At 39.6% G+C, this 19044-nt stretch overlaps 2 protein-coding genes across 2 annotated transcripts; both read right to left on the reverse strand.

Annotated features, from left to right (window-relative positions):
• Positions 1 to 986: 986 nt before the first annotated feature.
• On the reverse strand, positions 987 to 14748 carry pi4k2b (phosphatidylinositol 4-kinase type 2 beta). Its single transcript, XM_086034484.1, has 11 exons — positions 14180 to 14748; positions 11291 to 11442; positions 10809 to 10889; positions 10603 to 10722; positions 10376 to 10507; positions 6804 to 6957; positions 5998 to 6059; positions 4999 to 5101; positions 3707 to 3840; positions 3544 to 3603; positions 987 to 2141 (listed from the first exon to the last, which is right to left on the reverse strand). The coding sequence occupies exons 1-11, from the start codon at positions 14523 to 14525 to the stop codon at positions 1968 to 1970; spliced, it is 1518 nt and encodes a 505-aa protein (XP_085890610.1). The 5' UTR covers positions 14526 to 14748; the 3' UTR covers positions 987 to 1967.
• Positions 14749 to 15900: 1152 nt separating this feature from the next.
• LOC147145768 (cysteine-rich protein 1) lies at positions 15901 to 17773 on the reverse strand. Its single transcript, XM_086032791.1, has 4 exons — positions 17621 to 17773; positions 16854 to 16948; positions 16722 to 16776; positions 15901 to 16625 (listed from the first exon to the last, which is right to left on the reverse strand). Exons 1-4 carry the CDS (start codon positions 17661 to 17663, stop codon positions 16615 to 16617), a joined length of 204 nt encoding a protein of 67 aa, XP_085888917.1. The 5' UTR covers positions 17664 to 17773; the 3' UTR covers positions 15901 to 16614.
• Between the last annotated feature and the right edge of the window lie 1271 nt (positions 17774 to 19044).

Raw genomic sequence — 19044 nt, forward strand, 5'->3', positions numbered from 1 at the left:
AAAAAAAGGTCTGCAGACTCAACATCACTTATGGAAGAATCAGGAACCTGCAATAATGGGCGTAGTTGACAGTGGGGCAACAGGTGGGGGTTGGGGGGGAGCTACATGCTGAGTCTAGTCATCCAGTCAGAATACAATGGACCCCCGCATACTCACGGTTCAGCACCTGCTGATTCACCTATTTGCGATTTTTGCCCCAATATTTTCTAACGTTTGTTTTGGGTTTTTTTGGGGGGGGGGGGGGGGGGGTGAGGGGGTTCCCCCATAACCCGTACCTAACCGTCGACGATTGTTTATTGAAGGAGCGCACACTGTGCAGAAGTTGCATCCGTGTATGCTCGCCCTAGGCAGCAACAGTGCTTTGCAAGCCACTGCTTGATTGATTTTTTTAATATCAAGTTGTCATCTGTCAGTTATTTACCGGAGATGGGCACGTCAGTAAATTTTGCCGGTCCATCAAGCACTAGCAGCCGGGCCACCTGTCCGTCATCTTCAGTCCGTCATTATTATTTCAAGCCGACCGAAGCTGAAATCTGTCATGGTCAGTCCAGTCTGTTATTTTAACCGCACTTCTGTCATCGCTATATTACAGTTCATAACCACTATTTTAGGACCGTCAGCCAGTAATCACTCTGTCATCATTATTTTAACCATGCTTCAATCATCGCTAACTTACAGTTCATCACCACTGTTATCTTCACCACATCAGATCTTTGGCAGTGGCGCATTGGCATGTGCTACTATTTCCTATACAGTTTCTAATACAGTAGGTGAATGCCACATTTTGTACAGCTAGAGCACAGTCAGTCACTGTTTTGTTACTGAAGAACAAAAGCTGCAGCATCAGAGATGGCTTAATATTTAATTTCTCGCTTAATGAGTGTAAATCGAATTTCCCTTGTGGCACAGTAAAGGAGTCTTCATGTTTTCCTTCTTGACCAGGATGAGACAAATATTTAAAATAAGACACAAAACCCCACCAAACGCTGATTAAATGCTCCCAAATCTTATTAATTGTGTTAAATATACAACTCTGCTCATACAATCATCATGTTGGAATAAAAATGTCAAGATGCATACATAAGAAAAAAATCCATGGCATCGATTTCCCTCTTTAAATAAGTTGCAAAGAGGGTTAACAGCGGTGCCATTCTCCATGCTGTGAGGTAAATACATGTCAAAGAACAAATACATTCAGTGTTGTGAGATTGTTTTTGACAGCATTCACTCCCTGTGAAATATTTAAGAACAAGAGTATAAACAGTAAACATTACATTCAAGCAATGTGGTTATTCCAAGTCCTCTTCCTCTCCCGACGAGGCTTAAATTCAAGTTTAAACAAGAATATATTTATTTCTTGTGGCTTTTCAGGAGTCCTTCGGTAGACAAGGATTTGGCAGTAGTACTGTAATGGTTGAAGACACTGGCTTTGTGTATCTTCAACAAATTTTGGAAAGGAACACAGAGTTAATCAATTTTAGTGGAACTAATCATATAATTCTCACATTTCAGGAAGTGCCCTACAAGGCAAAGTGAGTATTTTTGGATGTTCTTCTAGAAATGCACTTTTTGGAACAATATTTTATGAGAATGTAACACCTGCATACCACAGAGTTGTTGTACCTGTTCTTTTTAGTCATTTGACCCACTGGTAAAACCTGTGAATAGTATATTAATTGTGATGATGCAACAAAACGAACAAAAATATTCTTCCATGTCTTCACAATAAACAAAGCCCCATCATGCTGATTATCCAATCAAGTAACCAGGACCATATAGGCCCAATCTCTCCAGGAAACACTGGAATGTCATCCTCTCCAGCTGTCATATTCTGATCATACACTTTCATCACAACAAGCATTAGGAAAAAAACATGTTTCATCCTACTTCTTCAAAATATTCCTTCACTTCTTTCACACTTCCTGCATTCAGAACCGAAAACAACACCAGCGGCTGATGTTCCCTTGCTACCAAGAGGAGAAAAAGGGTCGCTTGCAGTGGAAGGTCTGAGTGAAGGCGTTGCCCAAGGTGACCACGCGGCCCTGGCCACCTGACTGGCTCCGCTCTACCACCACGCGCGGCATCTGCACCAGTTGGAGAGGGCTCTTGCCATCCTTAAGAGCCTGGGTGAGATTCAACACCTGGTGCAAGCAGGAGTCATATTACATTACATTGGGGTACAATTGAAATTATGAAGTGAAAACACTTTATGGTGACAGAAATTCAGTTATTGCCAAATTGGCTGCATTACATTTTTAATAAAATAACAACACCACTGTTATGCTCATTGACTACTACTAAAGTGCTGCATACTAGCGTACATTCAGAAATATAAAAATGATTATTTAAACCACGTGCCAAACTCAAAGGCAGTGGGCCAAACCAGCCACATTTTTTGTGGCCCACTAAAGCAAGTGTGTCTATTCATGTTTCTTGCTAAATTGATGTTTTATTTTGACAGAAAATCTGGACGAAAATTAGAATTTTTCTTCACGTTTCAGACATTTATAAAATAGTTCACATGCAAAAAGTACAGTGTCAATGCGAACCGTACCAAACAACAACAAAAAAAAGAATATTAACCCATTAAGGCCTGAAGTGCCTAGCTCAACATCTCCCCAAAAACAAAGACCGTCTAAAACCTGAGGTTCTCCCAGAAATTCAACACCTACAAAATAATTGACATCTCCGCCCCTGTAGCAGATAAAAACATAATTCCAAAATAATTTGAGATTTTAGATGTGGTTTTCCCACAGGCCTGAGTTTATTATTATTTACTGTTTCAAACCAATATGTAAAAATAAATTGTCGGTGAAAGAGAAGCACTATTTTTAATTTTTTAAAAATCGAGTGGTAATTACCATCCTCTATTCTGTTACAAAGACGTCGATGCATTACATGTTAGCATCGTCATTGTCTACAAACATATATCTTAACCATATACCACATTCAACTGGTTCCACTGGTTCAAAGTCCACAAGCGCGTCTTCGTCAAAGCTGTTACTTATTTCAGAGCTCCCATGATCGACGGCGTCCGCCATTAGCCTACGGCTCCAAAAAATTCTGGGACATCTTCCGCGTTCTCGCAGCACCGTCACGTGTATAAACTGATGCATTAAATTGGCTAAGAGATCGAGAATTGGATTGAAAAAAGAAAAAGACGTATCCGCTCTCCCGGCTTTAAAGGTAGAAAGGTGCAACAGCGCTCCCGGCTCTAATGCTCTAATGGTAGAAACGCAGTTATGTGCTCCCGTCCTTAATGGGTTAAGTCAGCTTTTGGTTCAGACTAAACAAGCGGACCAAAGGACTTTTCGGATTCGAATACACCCTTAGATAGAGTACAATGGACTTATGTGGCCTGGAAATGTCTATGTGGATGGTGTACAATAGCAGCAATGCCTCAGGGCATAAAAGAATTCCGTCAACCACTTTCCCAGCGGTAGATGAGACATGGCCAAAAATGAAGCACAGCAGATAGACAGCAATACAATAGAGGGAGAAAGAAAAAGAGAGAATAAAGGCAATAGACAAGTGGCAGCTCACCTGGCCCCTCATGACGGACATTTGTTTCTCAAACATGGTCTTGTCAAAGCCTTTGTCTCTCTGATAAAAAGATATTGATTCATGTTAGCTGTACCATCATTCTGCTGGTCTATTTGACAGTAAAAAAAAGTGAAATTGTGAAAAGTGTGGCACTGGTCTGTACCATAAACATCTCATAGAGATCCTCACTGAGGTCCTGCACAAAGTTCATGTCTGAGAGGCGGGACAGCACCAGCTCTCTGGTCTCCTGGGAGAAAGCCACCTTGGCCTGGGGGAGCCACGCCCAGTGGAAGGGGTCTGAAGAGAGAAAAGCAGTCATAAACTGACAATACTTGTTCTTAATAAATAGTCTTATTTAAGTGTGGAAGTTTCAAGATTGAGAGAAAATACCTACAGTAATAGAACTGGTATGATACTCTTAATTTAAATGAGCATGATTCGGGATGGAATTAATGAGAATTTAGCAATTCCGATTCCATTATTGATATTACATATCGATCCAAATCCTTACACGCTCAGATTACCGACACTTTAATGAAACAAGAAACAAAGGCGGCGGAAATAAGTAAAGTTTAATGGCTAGATTATGTCCAATGATGCGCAGACAATAACTAACAACAATTTTATTGCACGCTTGACCCTAGTGAGAAGTGGGTTGACAAACAGATGAATAACCAAACACTATGACACTGCATTGTGTTGTACTTTCATAATCGTAGTTTAATTTATTTTTAATACATAATGGAAAACAAATAGTCACGGCTTGTTGAAGTGTTTCTATTGTGAGTGATATTTTGGATCATTTGTTTTTATGTAGGTCCTTCAAAATGTCGTCACATGAAAATGGCCATTAGCACTAAAATGTTTGGTCCTGCCTTTATATGGGCTGTCAAAGTTAAAGCATTATCTATGGAGATTAATTAAAATTTTATAACGCACTAAAAAAAAAATAACTCAGTTAATTCAGTTTGATTTTCTTCCTGTAGCAGCTGACCTCTGCTCACTGTGCAGCCAAATTTAGAGGAGAGACACTGTCGCAAAGATGGACTTTTACGTAGTTTTATGCAGTTTTGCTCATTGGAGAAATCCAAAATAATTTGCACACTTTGAAAAACCAAATTCAAATACCATATTAGTTGTACGTCTTTGGTGCATTGTTCAACTGTTGTGTTTTTATACAATACAATAAAATACAAAAGATTGTTATGGTCATGTGATCCACAAGGTCACTGTCTTGCGGTTTGTCTTTGGGCTACAAAGTCTCTGCACTGTGCATGCATGAGCGGCGCACATAGCAACATAATGGTGAAATAAGTGGTTAAAGGATTTCATGGACCAGTGCCAACCTTGGATTACTATTAATCATATTCTATGATTGTAGCTTTGCATAATCACTCCATCATGAAAGATCACAAGTGTCATCAGGAATCAATCCATTAAAAAGCTCCAACTTACAGGCTCTCCATTCATCAGGGTGTTTGAAGGGAAATGCCAGGCCATTGTCAATGGCTGCGATCTTGATGCAAGGCTCGAAACTGTTCTCTGGCCACTCTGCATCCTGCAGCGAGGAGAGAGACTCAATGATTAATGTCTGACGCCACCATCACTTATTGATCGCTGTCCAAATGCCTGATTAACTGGCCAGACAGATGATAGCCCTGTGCTTGTTAATCGATATGTGGATAATAATGACTGATGGCCAGTAATCAGATGGCACTGGCAGTCATGGGAATCTGGTACAGTGCAGTCCACATGTTAACATACCAATGCTTTGTGAAACATGAAAAGTTGAAGTGATAAAGCCATGGATTTGGTTGTATTATTGTTGTACTGGTAATCAGATTTATCTCTTACTGATTTATGTTAATGCCACTCTTGTTTGGTCATTTTGTGAAATCATGGTGTACACTTAAAAGACTGCAAGTCAAAGTGTTTAGGAAGTTAACTCAAATAAAAGTAAATAAACTGAATTTCATTTTAATTTATGGTTCATTTGCCTTCATTTTAACTTAAATCTAACCCTTAAAACCAAAATAATTATGGATAATAAATCTAATATTGCTTGTTGTACTACAGATTGATTTATTGCTTGTTAAAAATTACATAGGAAGAAGACCTTGAAAAAATTATGGCATGTTAAATTGCAATTGCAACATTGAGAATGAGAAAGAAAAATCGTAATTACATTATTTTTCAAAATCATTTAGCCCTATCAAAGAGGTAATTGTTTGTAGTCGGCAGCAAATTGAATTCAAACACTTGTGAGCGACCAGCAGAGGGAGCAGCTGCCTCAGACACAACTTGTATGCTGTCCTTTGAACAAAACTTAAAAAAAAAAAACAAGGAGTAAAAATGCACATTCTGAAGAGGGTTTCAGAAACATTGAATTCTAATGCAACTAAATTGCTAGCATGCACAAGATCAAAGGGCCATGAGCTCAATGATTAGACTCACCTTTATTCCCTCGCACTCTCCTGGTTTCTCATACTTGATCAACCAGTTGTCGTTTCCTCGATCTGACAAGGAGTAAATTTCAGTGAGGTGTGTATGTGAAGATAGAATAGAAACAGTGATTCTCAACTGGTGGGTAGGGACCCAAAAGTGGGTCACAGACTCGCAAACAGTTAATGGCAAAAAAATGCACACATTTGTATTGTGATATTTTTCAGTACAGTTCAGACTTGAGATGCAACAATACGCAAACGTCACAATACAATATTAGCACGATATGATCCTCACGATACCGTAATTACCACAATATTGTTGGGAGGTTGGCGATATAGAAAAGCTCACAATACTGTGTAAAACTTATGATATTGTTTACTTTTTCTTCTTTTTTTTTAAAGATCATGATATTGGAAGAAAATGCACAATATTGTGTTTTTGTGCACAATAAGAGCAATGACAAAGAAACAGGCTTGGCCAGTCATTATATTGCTATCTGTTCATTTTGCACAGCAGCGCAAAGTATCATGGTCCATGTATTTCACGATGCTGTGTTCGGCTGATGCGGGTGAGAAGTAGTCTTTTTGGATGGAGATGTGCTGCTTTGTATATAGCAACATGACAATGATGGTATCGGGGCAATTTTAATATCGACATTATTGTTATATCCCTTGTACAGACGTACACAAAGTGAGAGAGGGAGAGAGAGAGAGAGCAAGCAAGAGAAAGAGGAAAAGAAGTTTCAGAAGCAGGAAAATAATTTCACAATGAACTATTGTGCTGCAATGTTACAACACTCGTGCATTGACAAACACCTGTGTTTCGGATTACATAATCCAGCACCACCAGACGCTCAAACCGTGACTGTAGCTGTTTTCTGATGTTCTCTGGCAGGGGTTCTGCCTCAAAGTGCCTCAGCCAATGGTCGGCCTCACGATAACCCTCCACGAACAGTTGAAATGAGCCCACCTAAACAAAGACAAAAAACACCTAGGATTACGTCACTGTCACTCAGCATTTGCATTTTAACTGTGTGCAATTACGACATCAAATGGAAAATGTCAGACAACTTCCTCATACTTCCTGACAGCATTGTTTGCACGAACAAATATAATCCAGTCCACGTGCTGTATCAAAAATGTTACCAACACAAAAGACAGTAAAAGTCAAGGTCTTGTATTTGTAATTCATATTTTGGGTATTTACCTACGAATAATGAGAGGGCCTAAAGGCTTCGTGTGATGCAGTGCAGTTCTGCATAAATGGAAACTATGATGGCAATATTTAAAATATTGTCAAATAAATACCTCTTTGATTGTATTGCTCAAAACTGAGCAATATTAACTTTAAAAAGCAATACAGTCGTATGAAAAAGTTTGGGTACTCCTTATCATTTTCAAGATTTGCCTTTATAAATCATTGGTTGTTTGGATCAGCAATTTGAGTTAGATATTAATTAGTTAAAGGTTCATCGTTTAGAAGTCGAACACAGTGATATTTGAGAAGTGAAATGAAGTTCATTGGATTTGCAGAAAGTGTGTAATAATTACTTACAAACAGGCAGTAAATTTGGGCACCCTAATGGAAAGATTACATCAATATTTAGTAGATCCTCCATTTGCAAAAAGGACAGCCTCTAAAAGCTTCCTGTAGCTTCCAATGAGGGTCTGGATTCTGGATGAAGCTATTTTGGACCATTATTCTTTACAAAACATCTCCATTTCAGACAGGTTTGATGGTTTCCAAGCATGGATAGTCCACTTTAAGTCACACCACAGATTTTCAATAATATTTAAATATGGGGCCTTGAGATGGCCATTACAAAATCATTGTACTTGTTCCTCTGCATGAATGCCTCAGTAGAATTTGCGCAGTATTTAGGGTCATTGTCTTGTTGAAGTATCCAGCCACGGCACAACTTCAACTTTGTCACTGATTCTTAATTTTTTTTGCTCTAGAATCTGCTGATACTGACTGGAATCAGCTAACCTTCAACTTCAACAAGTTTGCCAGTCCCTGCACTGGCCACACAGCCCCATAGCATGATCGAACCACCACCAAATTTTACTCAAGTAGGAAGTGTTTGTCTTGGAATGCTTTCTTCTTTGTCCGCCACGCATAACGCCCCTGTTATGTCGAAATAACTCAATTTTAGTCTAATCAGAAGAAAGCACCTTATTTCAAAATGAAGCTGGCTAGTCCAAATGGGCTTTAGCATACCAAGCGACTCTGTTTATGTCATGTGCGCAGAAAAGGCTTCTTCCGCATTACTCTCCCATACAGCATCTTCTTGTGCAAAGTGCACTGAATAGTTGAACGATGCTTGGTGACACCATCTGCAGCAAGATCATGTTGTAGGTCTTTGGAGCTTGTCTGTGGCTTGAGTTGGACTGTTCTCACCATCCTTCGCCTCTATTTATCTGAGATTTTTCTTGGCCTGCCACTTCGGGCCTTAACGAGGAAACTGACCACTGAAGTGTATTTTAAGCGTACTTTGGTCAGTTTTTAACACACTCAGATTCATAATTAGACCCATAGCAACAACGAAAATGCAAATGTTCGTCAATCTTTGGCGAATTATGTAATTTGAAGAGATCGAGTCGCCAGTCACCTATTGTACGGCATTGTTCATTGTCCCGTCAACTGCTGTTGTTATTGCATTTTTCGGCGAAATGCCTCGGCACTGTGTGGCGATGCATTGTTCACATTCAGGCCAACAGTTGTTTGAGCGGCCAAAAGATAAGAATATCTTCTATTATATTATGTACCATAAAAAGGCACGTAAATGGACAAGCTTGTGTTACAGTGCAACTGGCTTCCACATTAACTGGCTCCCGATTGCAGCTGTGGACGTTCAGGCAATGCCAGTCCAGTCACTTTGTTTTTCCTGTCTGCAGATTCGTCACAAGCAACATCGAAACTGTTCAATTGCATACCTGTTCAATTCTACAATAAACATTCGAAACCAAACATCTCTTTTCCAATCCCGACTGCCTGCAAGAAATTGTAAACATAGTAAAAAAATACAAATATAAAGGTAGAGAGCGGTAGTTGAACCCATGACACAAAAAGCAGCAGCGCACAATCGGAGCGAACAATCTAAACTACAGCATGAGCTGACATGACTGTTGATGAATGAACATGCCACGTCCTCTTGGAAAACTGCCAATCAAATCAACCTTACTTTAGATTCACTTGAATTTGATGACTTATTAAATATACCTTAGTTGTGCCTACTATTACTACCGGTATTACAATGTGACAAGAAATAACGCTAGTTTGACAATGTGGGACACCAACCCACTATGACGTGTGCTCTCGGTTCTAGCAGAATAAACAGACCAAGTTATCTCATCATGTGTCATTTACAGCACGGCACAGTATCGAATTTCAAACAATAACGCTCGGCTAATAACCGCAGCCTATATAGCTTACCATTCTTCCAATCTGAGTCTGTTCTCCACTCCATGTCCCGTTGTTCGGGCACAACAATTTCGTCATCCTGAGCATCAGGCTCGTACATGTATGGTCCAACATACATCATGCCAACAACCTCCTCTTCCTCCAACTCGTCAAACACCTGGATCGCCTCAGATGGGTTTAAAATATTGCTTTCCTAGTCGATTTCTAACTGGCTTTGTACACTTTCCATGTTGCGCACTACCGTTTTTGTCTTGATGTGCCGTTACCCTTCCGAGTTGTCACTTGCCAGAACCTTACTTCGGAAAAACGATTACTTTGTCGAATATACCAAATAGAAATCTTTTTTTTCATGCTTTATTTTTTGTACGGTATTATGTTTACATTGACTTCATTTGGCATTTTTTGAAATTACTTTAGACTTGAGATTTAAATACCCTTTCTTATGGGTGGCTTCATCTGAGTATGTAGGTCAAGGACCAATGAGCTTACCAAACAAATTTGGTGTTCCAAACTAGTGCTAAAGGTATTCAAATCAATAGCAAGGGTGTCCAAATTTATGCACCTGCCTACTTTTGTTTAAGTAATTATTGCACACTTTCTGTAAATCCAATAAACTCCATTTCACTTCTCAATGTCACTGTGTTTGTCCGTTATATGATATATTTAACTGAAATTGCTGGTCCAAACAACCAATGATTTATAGAGGAAAATTTTGAAAATGATCAGGGGTGCTCATCTATTGACCATCATGTCTTACTACAGTAATTAACACTAAAATAAACACTGCGGTGGGATCCTTTAAGAAAAAAAAGAATACAAATTGGTTGAATGTTTCTAAAAACACAATTTGTTTGTTTTCTTTTGTATCCAGCATTTAATCATGACAAACTAAACGTGGAAACAATTCAAAAGGGGTCTTCAAAAATGTTTGTGAATCACTGCAATAACTAGGAGATGGTATTACCTTCGGTGGCAGGCCCACTCTGTGGAAGCGTCGTCCCACTTTGGGCACCTTCTCTAAAGCGTACTTCTTCCCTCTGGATTTGGCTCTGTCTATGGCACTGTAATGAAAGGTCTCACTGGCCAAATACACCACCTGACAGAAGAAAAAAAGCACTCAGTTTACATGCTGAAACGCCAGCTGGGAAAAAAAATTGTTACTTTATGCAGATACACATGAGAGAGACTAACCTTGGTTTTTGGCACCACACCCAGGCCTAGTTTGCTATCAACTAGCGAAGCAGCAGCCTCTGAGAGGTAACCCTGGTTTGGCAACAAGCAGCCTCTCCCAAAACAACATGGACAGCAGAGCTAAAGAAAGAAAGAAACCCAATAGTGATGCACTCTGTCTGCTTACATATACCTGCAGAGATCATAGGAAGACAAACTATGAATACCTTGTGAAAATATTTGGTCCATTTGGGATTCAGGTGACCATAGGGTTCCTCTGACTTTGGTTTGAAAACACCGATGACTTTCTGTCAAAGACAGAATGATTGAAGTTTACTTTCAATTGTCAAATTACAAAAAACAAACTAATACCACAGGTAGATAAATCTCAGTGCACCATTTAAAAAGTTGAGAAAAGACTAAAATGTTCAAGTGAAATTACACTGCTGACTATTGAGTGCCATTGATGCTGTAAAAAAGAGTGGGATCCATATAATCTCACTGTTGTGAACATTAACTTCCTGTAAAATGGCTTGCTCTTATTGATGCAACTATCTTTTACATTACATTTACATTAATTAGTACAAAAATAATGTTTCACAATTTCTCTTTTCGTGAAATTAAAAAAAAAAAAAAAAAATTAAAAAAAAGACACTTTAAAAAATATCAATACTGTTTTGTTGTCATAACAAATGAATATCTCCCTTACCCCTTTTGGATCTTTGACAAAGTAACTCCCACTGGAGCCTTGGGAAATCCTCTCTGGAAAGACACCACACTCAATGGCTTGTTCAGCCCTTTGGATAATATCCGCAAACTCAGGATCTTCTGGGAAATGGTTGAAGTCCCCACTGTTGATACCTAAAAGGATCGATGGAGAGTTATGTATTCATATTTTTATCTGAATCTGATCTTGAATTTTGTTGAATTTTCTACAAAGGTAGAATGATGACAAAGCAACATTCCACCAAGTGTTATTTTCCCAAACTACTCTAGATTTGATAGGACGATTTGTGTTCCGATTAAATGGTTGTTTTGCACTGTCATCCTGCTTCGTTTTTTGGGGAGCACAGGGGGGGGGGGGATTCAAAACTCTTTTGGGCAATGACAATTGTTTTTTTTTGTTTTTGTTATTTTTGGTAAAGAAACGTTGCCATACTCCATTTCAACTCATCATTTGTGATGTGGCGAATAGGGAGCCTGCTTGCCTCATATTCATCTGTTAAACTGAAATGTTTTTAGTCTTCAACAAGAATAAAGAAATTTGCCTCACTGTTCTAATCATTTTGGAAGGGAGACTAGAGGTACAGACAAAAATGTAAAAGGCCATGAATGTTTCATCGTACAGTGGATGTCCTTTTATATAGCTGTGTTTTGTTCACCTAAAAATAAGTCTTCACCTCGTGAACAGAAAATGATCAAATTGTGTGCATGTCTCAAATGAGAATACATGCATTTTATGTAGGTAAAGTCAAATTCCATAAAGTATTAACCATATGAAAAATAGCGGTAGATGTTATTAATTGTAACTGGGTCTTATATGTGAGCACAGCTGTTCAAAAAGACAAGAGGATGTTAACGTCTACTGGGTAAACAGGTTTACCTGTGGCCTTCATTTGTAGCCCTAACAGACTGTACTTGAATAACAGCACAGCACACAGACAGAACAATAAAAGAGAAAACACAATAGATGGTTATGGTTGTATTACATAAGGAATGAGGTGACATCACCAGGATTGGTGTTACACTAAAAATCTGAAGGGGAATCAATACTGAATAAAAATACTTTATTTCTTTTATTTTTATTTCACGCTCCCCCAAGCTGAAGGGACTTCAAGTGTAGTAAGGAGGCAAAGTTGAATCTTATGTCATCAACGGATGATAACATGACCATTGCATCAGAGCGTGTGAATGGACACAACTGAGTACACGTTGCACTACACGCTAACACTCAGCGGTGTGCGTTACTCTCCGAGGATTTAAGATGATGTAGCTAATAAATGGGTTAGGTTGGGTTGTGTCGGTTGGATTATGGATGGTGACGCAATTTGAGAGTCAGTATTTTTTTTACTTCAATCAATTAACAATTTGACTGCTAACAATAAATATTATTATAAGATTTGTGCTGATTTTTATGTGTGAATATATTTTGAGCAGTGAATAATAGCCACCGCAACTGTGTCCAGTTCGTGACATGCCGACACTCTCATGTAAATAAGAGCCCTTAATACCCTTAAAATCTAACAGTATCAAAAACAGTTGTTAGCATTAAAGTGGCAGAACGAAATTACAACACAATACTTTTTAATCGACTTTCCACGCTGTCCATGTGACAATACGTCGTCAGAGAAAAAATTCTGTTACAGTCGTGTTATTTTGAGTCCATGAGGTAACTTGTACGAAAAATAAACTAAACAGCGTAATATTGGAACTACTTAACAAACTAAGTTCAATTATTTCACTTTAAAATATAATGTTAATATGTTTAACTTTTTTGTTTATTCCAAAAGTCAACCCAAAGATACTTTTTTCAAGAATATGTTCAATGCAAGCCCACTAGTTGAAACAAGGCATTCTGATAAATATTGCGTTTATGGAATAAGAGTTAATCCAGCAGTTTTAGCCATTTCCGGGGGCAGCCATTTTGTCACTTTTGTTGACCCAGGTAAATACCAATCACGGCTCAGCTTCAGAAAACAGGTGAGCCGTGATTGGCCGTTACCTGAGCAGTTGTGATGTAATTTTCAGTCGACAGAAGTGACAAAATGGCCGCCCCCTGAGATGGCTAAAAAGGGGTGGATTTTGCTGCTTAAACCCTTTGCCATTCCACCTGGCAGTTTTACCTGAACGAAAGGTGCACCAAAGTAAATTTGATGCTGTACTTGAACCATTTGGAGTATCGGCATAGTTTTGGTCTCTTTTTGAAGATAACACTTTGAATTTTTCTCCTCAACTGCCATTATGGAAGTTTGAATACATAAAAGAAGGCCGACCCACAGACGACCCACGGCCTTCTATGTATTCAAACTTCCATAATTCAGTGCCAGTAGCACTTAAAAAGATCCTAACAGTTGAGGAGAAAAATTCAAAGTGTTATCTTCAAAAAGAGACCAAAACTATGCCGATACTCCAAATGCTTCAAGTACAGCATCAAATTTACTTTGGTACACCTTTCGTTCAGGTAAAACCGCCAGGTGGAATGGCAAAGGGCGATCTCGTATTCCACAAACGCAATATTAATCATAATGCCGTGTTTCAATCAGTGGGCCGGCTGGGAACATATTCTTTAAAAACATGTTTGGGTTTATTTCCACTTTAGGATAGATATCAAGGGCATCGAATAAGCGTTCAAACGGAATGCTATACACCACGGTGGACCAACTGATAATCTCTTATAGGATAATGAACCATTTCACTGAACTTAGATCATTTGTGAGATCCGGGTCGCAATTACGTGGCTATGATAAGTGACTGGTAAATTATAGCGGACACCGGCATCTCAAAAACTCTTCTCTCGGTTGGATACAGCATCTATAAATACACAAACCTGACCTATTTACGTAAATATCCAGCAGCACTTGTTATGGTCAATGTTTACCTGGCGTGGCTAAAGTGTCTCTATCCGACGACGAGCTGTGTCTGTTCCGCCTGCTCTTGTCTCGGGCATTTCTCAGCGGGGACGAGCTTCCAGCAAAGCACGGCAACAGCAACGCGTCTTCACCGGAGCCTTCCGCCTCGAGCTCAGTCAAGACGCTTTCGCACGAGTCCGAAATTCGAACGGCAACGCCGGGGGTAACCTGGAGCCCAAGGTCCGCCGTGTTCTTGTCAAACATCACTATTGGACGATGTACAGCGAGGATATTGGACTCCGGTGGAGAAACCGTAGTTGTCTCGATGTCCAATGCTGGTTCAGAGATCTCAGTCGGGACGCAGTCTGACATCATTGTCGCGCACAAAGTTATTACCCTTTAAATTTACACTAATAGAATACCACGCTCTGTTGGAGTTGTCAAGAATCCATTCTCAATTGAATATTGTCCCTTTAAGACAACAGAGACGTCAAACACCTTATTCCATGACAGTTGATTTCTCTCACACTGTACATGACTGCATACGCCGACTGCTTAACTTCCTGGTTCACACAATACGCATGCGCACTCGAGGTTTGCCACAGTTGCCTTCGCGTACTGTACGTAAATCGAGAATGTTTCCAAACAGTTACCTTTCATAACTGCTTTCAGTTTGAACAACTTCCAGACACATTTTGTTGTGGTTGCCGTTTCTTTTGACATCCCCGTCTGACAAACGTAAAAGTAACAACACTTCAGAAGTGAACTCTGATTAATAGTCGGACACAAAGTTCAGTCAGTCAGTCACAGTTATGAGATAACAAAATAAGAAGATGATGGATGGATGGATGGATGGATGGATTAAATCTTTATAATACATAAAGCCAAATTTTATACCGAAGCAGTGGGCAATGGGGTCGTCAATAATTTTTTTTCGTAACTCTAAGTCACCACTAGATGTCAATACTGATACACACATGAAGAAAAAGCCAAGGTTGGTGAGTCTTGGCAAATTTATTGTGACTCCAAGTCATCACTAGATGTCGATACTGATACACACATGAAGACAAGGCCAAGGGTGGTGAGTGTAGGCAAATCCAGAAATGTTTTCAAATGCTTTCGTTTTCACACAATTCACTTTGTCATTGGATATGAAATAATGCCTATTAGAGGCATACAAGTAGCTCTTTAACAATTCAACGATATTTTCCATTGCTGTATTTTACTTTCTCATTGCTCCTGTTGATCCACTTAACATTCACAGGGTCTCTTCGTAGCTTTGAAATCACCTGTGCAGAGGCTTCAATCATGATCCTACACTCACCACAGCTCCTTACTAACCCCTGGCTTTTCTCCAGTATAACCCACTGCCCCTTCATCGCCAGCCCTCTCTCTAATATGGCAGTGTATTTGAAACATGCAAATGAGCAGTCAACCAGCTGGTTTCACAGCAGTCATGTGATTTATCAAGGTAGGAGGTTAGAGGGTGAAGGAGACACAGGGAGAGGAGGGAGAAGAGCTTGGGATTGAGAAAAAGGGAGGATGAGTGAGGGATCTGGGTGGATGAGAGTGAGACAATCACATTCAAAGGCAATTCAGACACAAAAGCATCAATCAATCAACTCCACTCGTGCTTTGTCCATTAAGGATTTCTCCTTACTCGCTTAGATATGTTGTCTTTGTGTTTGTTCATTTGGGCAAACCAGGTAAGTATTAATTGTGTAACATGACACTGCAGAGAAGCTCATCATCATATTGTTCTATTTATTTGTCGACTATGCCCATCAGGTGACACACCCCATGCATTACTTATGGTGCACTTCAGAATCTTTTGCTGTAAGATCTGCCAGCAGTTACCACTCTTGTCACTCCTTTCCTGCCGCCACCACACCATATGTTTGCCCGATGAAGGGGGTAATCAACCCACATTTCAACTCACTTCCAATGGTGCACTTGTGTTTAAACTAAGTTGTTGCTTTGTAAACACAAACAAATTTGTAACCCTCTAGGTTTGTTTTTGGTGAAGTCTTAAACCCAGTTTTGGTGTTAGTGTGTCATCTTCCACACCGCTTATCCTGTACAGGGTCGCCGGGGGGTGCTGCAGCCTATCCCAGCTGACTATGGGCATAAGGCGGACTACACCCTGAACTGGTCGCCAGCTGGTCGCAGGCACACACACAATCACAGTCACTGAGTGGGAATCGATCCCACGCTCCCTGCACACAACTCAGGCGAGTGTACATCTACACCATCAGCGACCTTCTTGGTGTTAGCAAATGTAAAAATGTAATTCATTATTAGTGTCTGAATGAACAAGTCACACACATTTTTTTCATCTTTTAAATGAAATACACGTAAAGTGATACTGTTTGGGCCATCATTCTCATTTTCTCTCCTCTCCTTGTCAGTCGGTGATGGAAGATCAGTTCATTCAGTCCGCTGGGTTTCAGACTGTTTCTGATCTTCACCTGTTACCTGTTGAGAAATGGCCATGGGAGGTGGAGGGTGTCAGTACAGCAATTGTATGCAGAACCTTGCGTTTAGGTTTGAATGTGAGTTATTAGATACTACCTCTTGGACCAAACATCTTCATGTAGCAGTAGGAACAATATGGCTTCTCATCATACTGAAAGACAGTCGTCAAGATTTTTTTTTATTGTCTACCTTTTTGCTTTTTTTGTCACAAATTCCCAATTCAGTTACCTCAGCATGTTGTCCAGCTGTGAGCTGTCTTTTACACTTTTGACATTTCAGACAGAGTGGATGGTAATCTCTTCCTAAAGACCTCTTCTTTTCACCTGAGAACAATGATGGGTGAGTTGTGCTGAGAAAGAGGAGGATTTGTTGTCCACTATAGTAAATGGTCAATGAACATGATACTGTACTTCACACAGTCAAGATATAGGGGTTCTTTTAAATAATGTTACTCTACTTATTGCTCATGCAGAAAGGTGACTATGTCAGACAAATGTAACTTCATCGCTGCATGCTTAATAGACAAAAATACTAGCATAATTCCAGAGTAGTTTAAAGTAATTTACTGGTGAGAAGTCAGAGAAATAAGGAACAGAAAATAAATACAAAACCGTGACAAAGTTGTTTGACTACACCCACATCCAGTTGTCAAAATGGAAATGAGAGAGTGCTTATAAGAGAAGAATCACATGTTTTTCTATCTAAAGATGGTGAGGATCAGGGAGATGTGTAAACCACAAATTAGACAAACCTTTTCAACAGTGTCTACCCAGGATATCTTTTAAGACATGTAGTTTGAGCTATTATTTAAAAAGAGCAAAATGAACGGCTTTGTTCTTCATGGGAGAAAATATACAGTATCAAAAACACGCAATGCTGTTTAACTTCTTCAAAATGTTTGCTTCTGTTGAACCACAAGACTTTAAGGAGCAGGTGAGAGAGAAAATGTCAGAAAGTCTCTCGTCTGGCATAGAAAGGTAAGAGGTCATACTCACCAAAATAGACAGGCTTCCCACAGATTGGACAGTAACTTACCATGACTGTGTGTAATTATTGATTATCTGGTGTATGTGACTGGTGTGATGAGAATGAAGGAATATGCTCTATCAAAGGACGATGTGAGTGTGTTCACTGGAGAACAAAACAGTTGCTAGTTCAACGTATGAAGGCACAGCCAGGATGTGGTTTGTAAACGTCACAGGAAAAGAGAACTGTGAGATTTGTGAAAAAAAAAGCAAAGAAAAAAGAGAAGATAGTCAACATTATTTAGGTCACTTTTTATATACAAAGCAGAAGCATATGGACAAGGGTAATGATTTTTTTTAGGTTTGCCTTCAGTTGCTGCTTGCTTGTGCATCTTCCCACCTTTAGTGTTGATATTGTGAACATTTCTACTGGCCTGTAATTGTTTGATGACCAGTCCAGAATGTACCCCAATTCTCATCCTAAATCAACAGGTATAGGCTCTAGCTCATCAACAATCCTGAACAGGATAAGTGTTTGAAAATGAATGGATGGAGAGTGGAGACCTAAGTCAAAAGTTCATATACTGTACTTTGAGGCCCTAAAAATGAAGGTGCCTGCTCAACATAAAAGGGCTATAACTCCCGACTTGTATAGGCTATACAGTATGCCATATTTTTGTAAAACCTCATCAGAAAGTGAAGTTGAACCACATCTTGGTTGTTTATTATTTCAAGACAGCATAGTGATGTTTACCATCAGAAACTCAACATATATCGAAATACTGTACCTTATAACTGTCCATGGATAAAAGACAAATGTGAATAATGCATTTTGTGATGATAAAAAACTTAAGACTCCAAGCAAGTTACACACAGCAGTCTTTTCTTTTCTCCTGCTCACATTTTCTTCTGACTAAAAAGGAGGCAAGACACTGAATTGTGAAGGGAAATCAGATACTTGTGCCTTTCTTTTCCTCTGTCTCTCTTGTTCTCACTCACTCGACACTCACTCGATACTCATGCGCACGCACCCAGCGAGCACTCACAACCACACTCATGCACAGACAATTTTCAGTGACATCACAAGAGGCCGCAGCAAAAAGGAGGAGATGAGGCAGCGTGAGATCAAGTTGGGAGAGAGAAAACGAGTCACACTGGGAGCCCCAGACTCTTGAGTCAGTGTGGAGGCGGTTATTCCCTCAAGATATTTGTTGGAAGTGGACCTCAGGAGGGATATTTCTGAGAGGGGATGAGTAAGAAAAGGATGGACTCCGATTAACTTTACCAAGGTAGAATATTATTGTGGAAAAACGACTTTGTGTGTGTGTGTATTTCTTGCTTACGGTGGACAAATGTAGAGTGCAGATTTTGATTCACATGGGCAAGAATGCATGATATATTTAAAATATGCTGTCCTTCTTCCGACACATCACAATCTGCTCATCATTTCAATA

This window comes from Filicampus tigris, chromosome 6 (assembly GCF_054856515.1).
Source record: "Filicampus tigris isolate MCC_2025a chromosome 6, RoL_Ftig_1.0, whole genome shotgun sequence".
Lineage (NCBI taxonomy): Eukaryota > Metazoa > Chordata > Actinopteri > Syngnathiformes > Syngnathidae > Filicampus > Filicampus tigris.

Bases quoted from the DNA above. Each gene is read 5' to 3' on its own strand.
- pi4k2b (XM_086034484.1), bottom strand. From the start codon at position 14,525: ATGATGTCAGACTGCGTCCCGACTGAGATCTCTGAACCAGCATTGGAC. The intron at 10,723-10,808 runs GTATTCATAGTT...TTCTTTCTTTAG, and splicing joins GGACCAAATATTTTCACAAG to CTCTGCTGTCCATGTTGTTT. The intron at 6,060-6,803 runs GTGTTTGTCAAT...ACTCCTTGTCAG, and splicing joins TTATGTAATCCGAAACACAG to ATCGAGGAAACGACAACTGG.
- LOC147145768 (XM_086032791.1), bottom strand. From the start codon at position 17,663: ATGGTAAGTTACTGTCCAATCTGTGGGAAGCCTGTCTATTTTG. The intron at 16,949-17,620 runs GTGAGTATGACC...CATTGTTCTCAG, and splicing joins TGGGAAGCCTGTCTATTTTG to GTGAAAAGAAGAGGTCTTTA. The intron at 16,777-16,853 runs GTAACTGAATTG...ACTGTCTTTCAG, and splicing joins CAGCTGGACAACATGCTGAG to TATGATGAGAAGCCATATTG.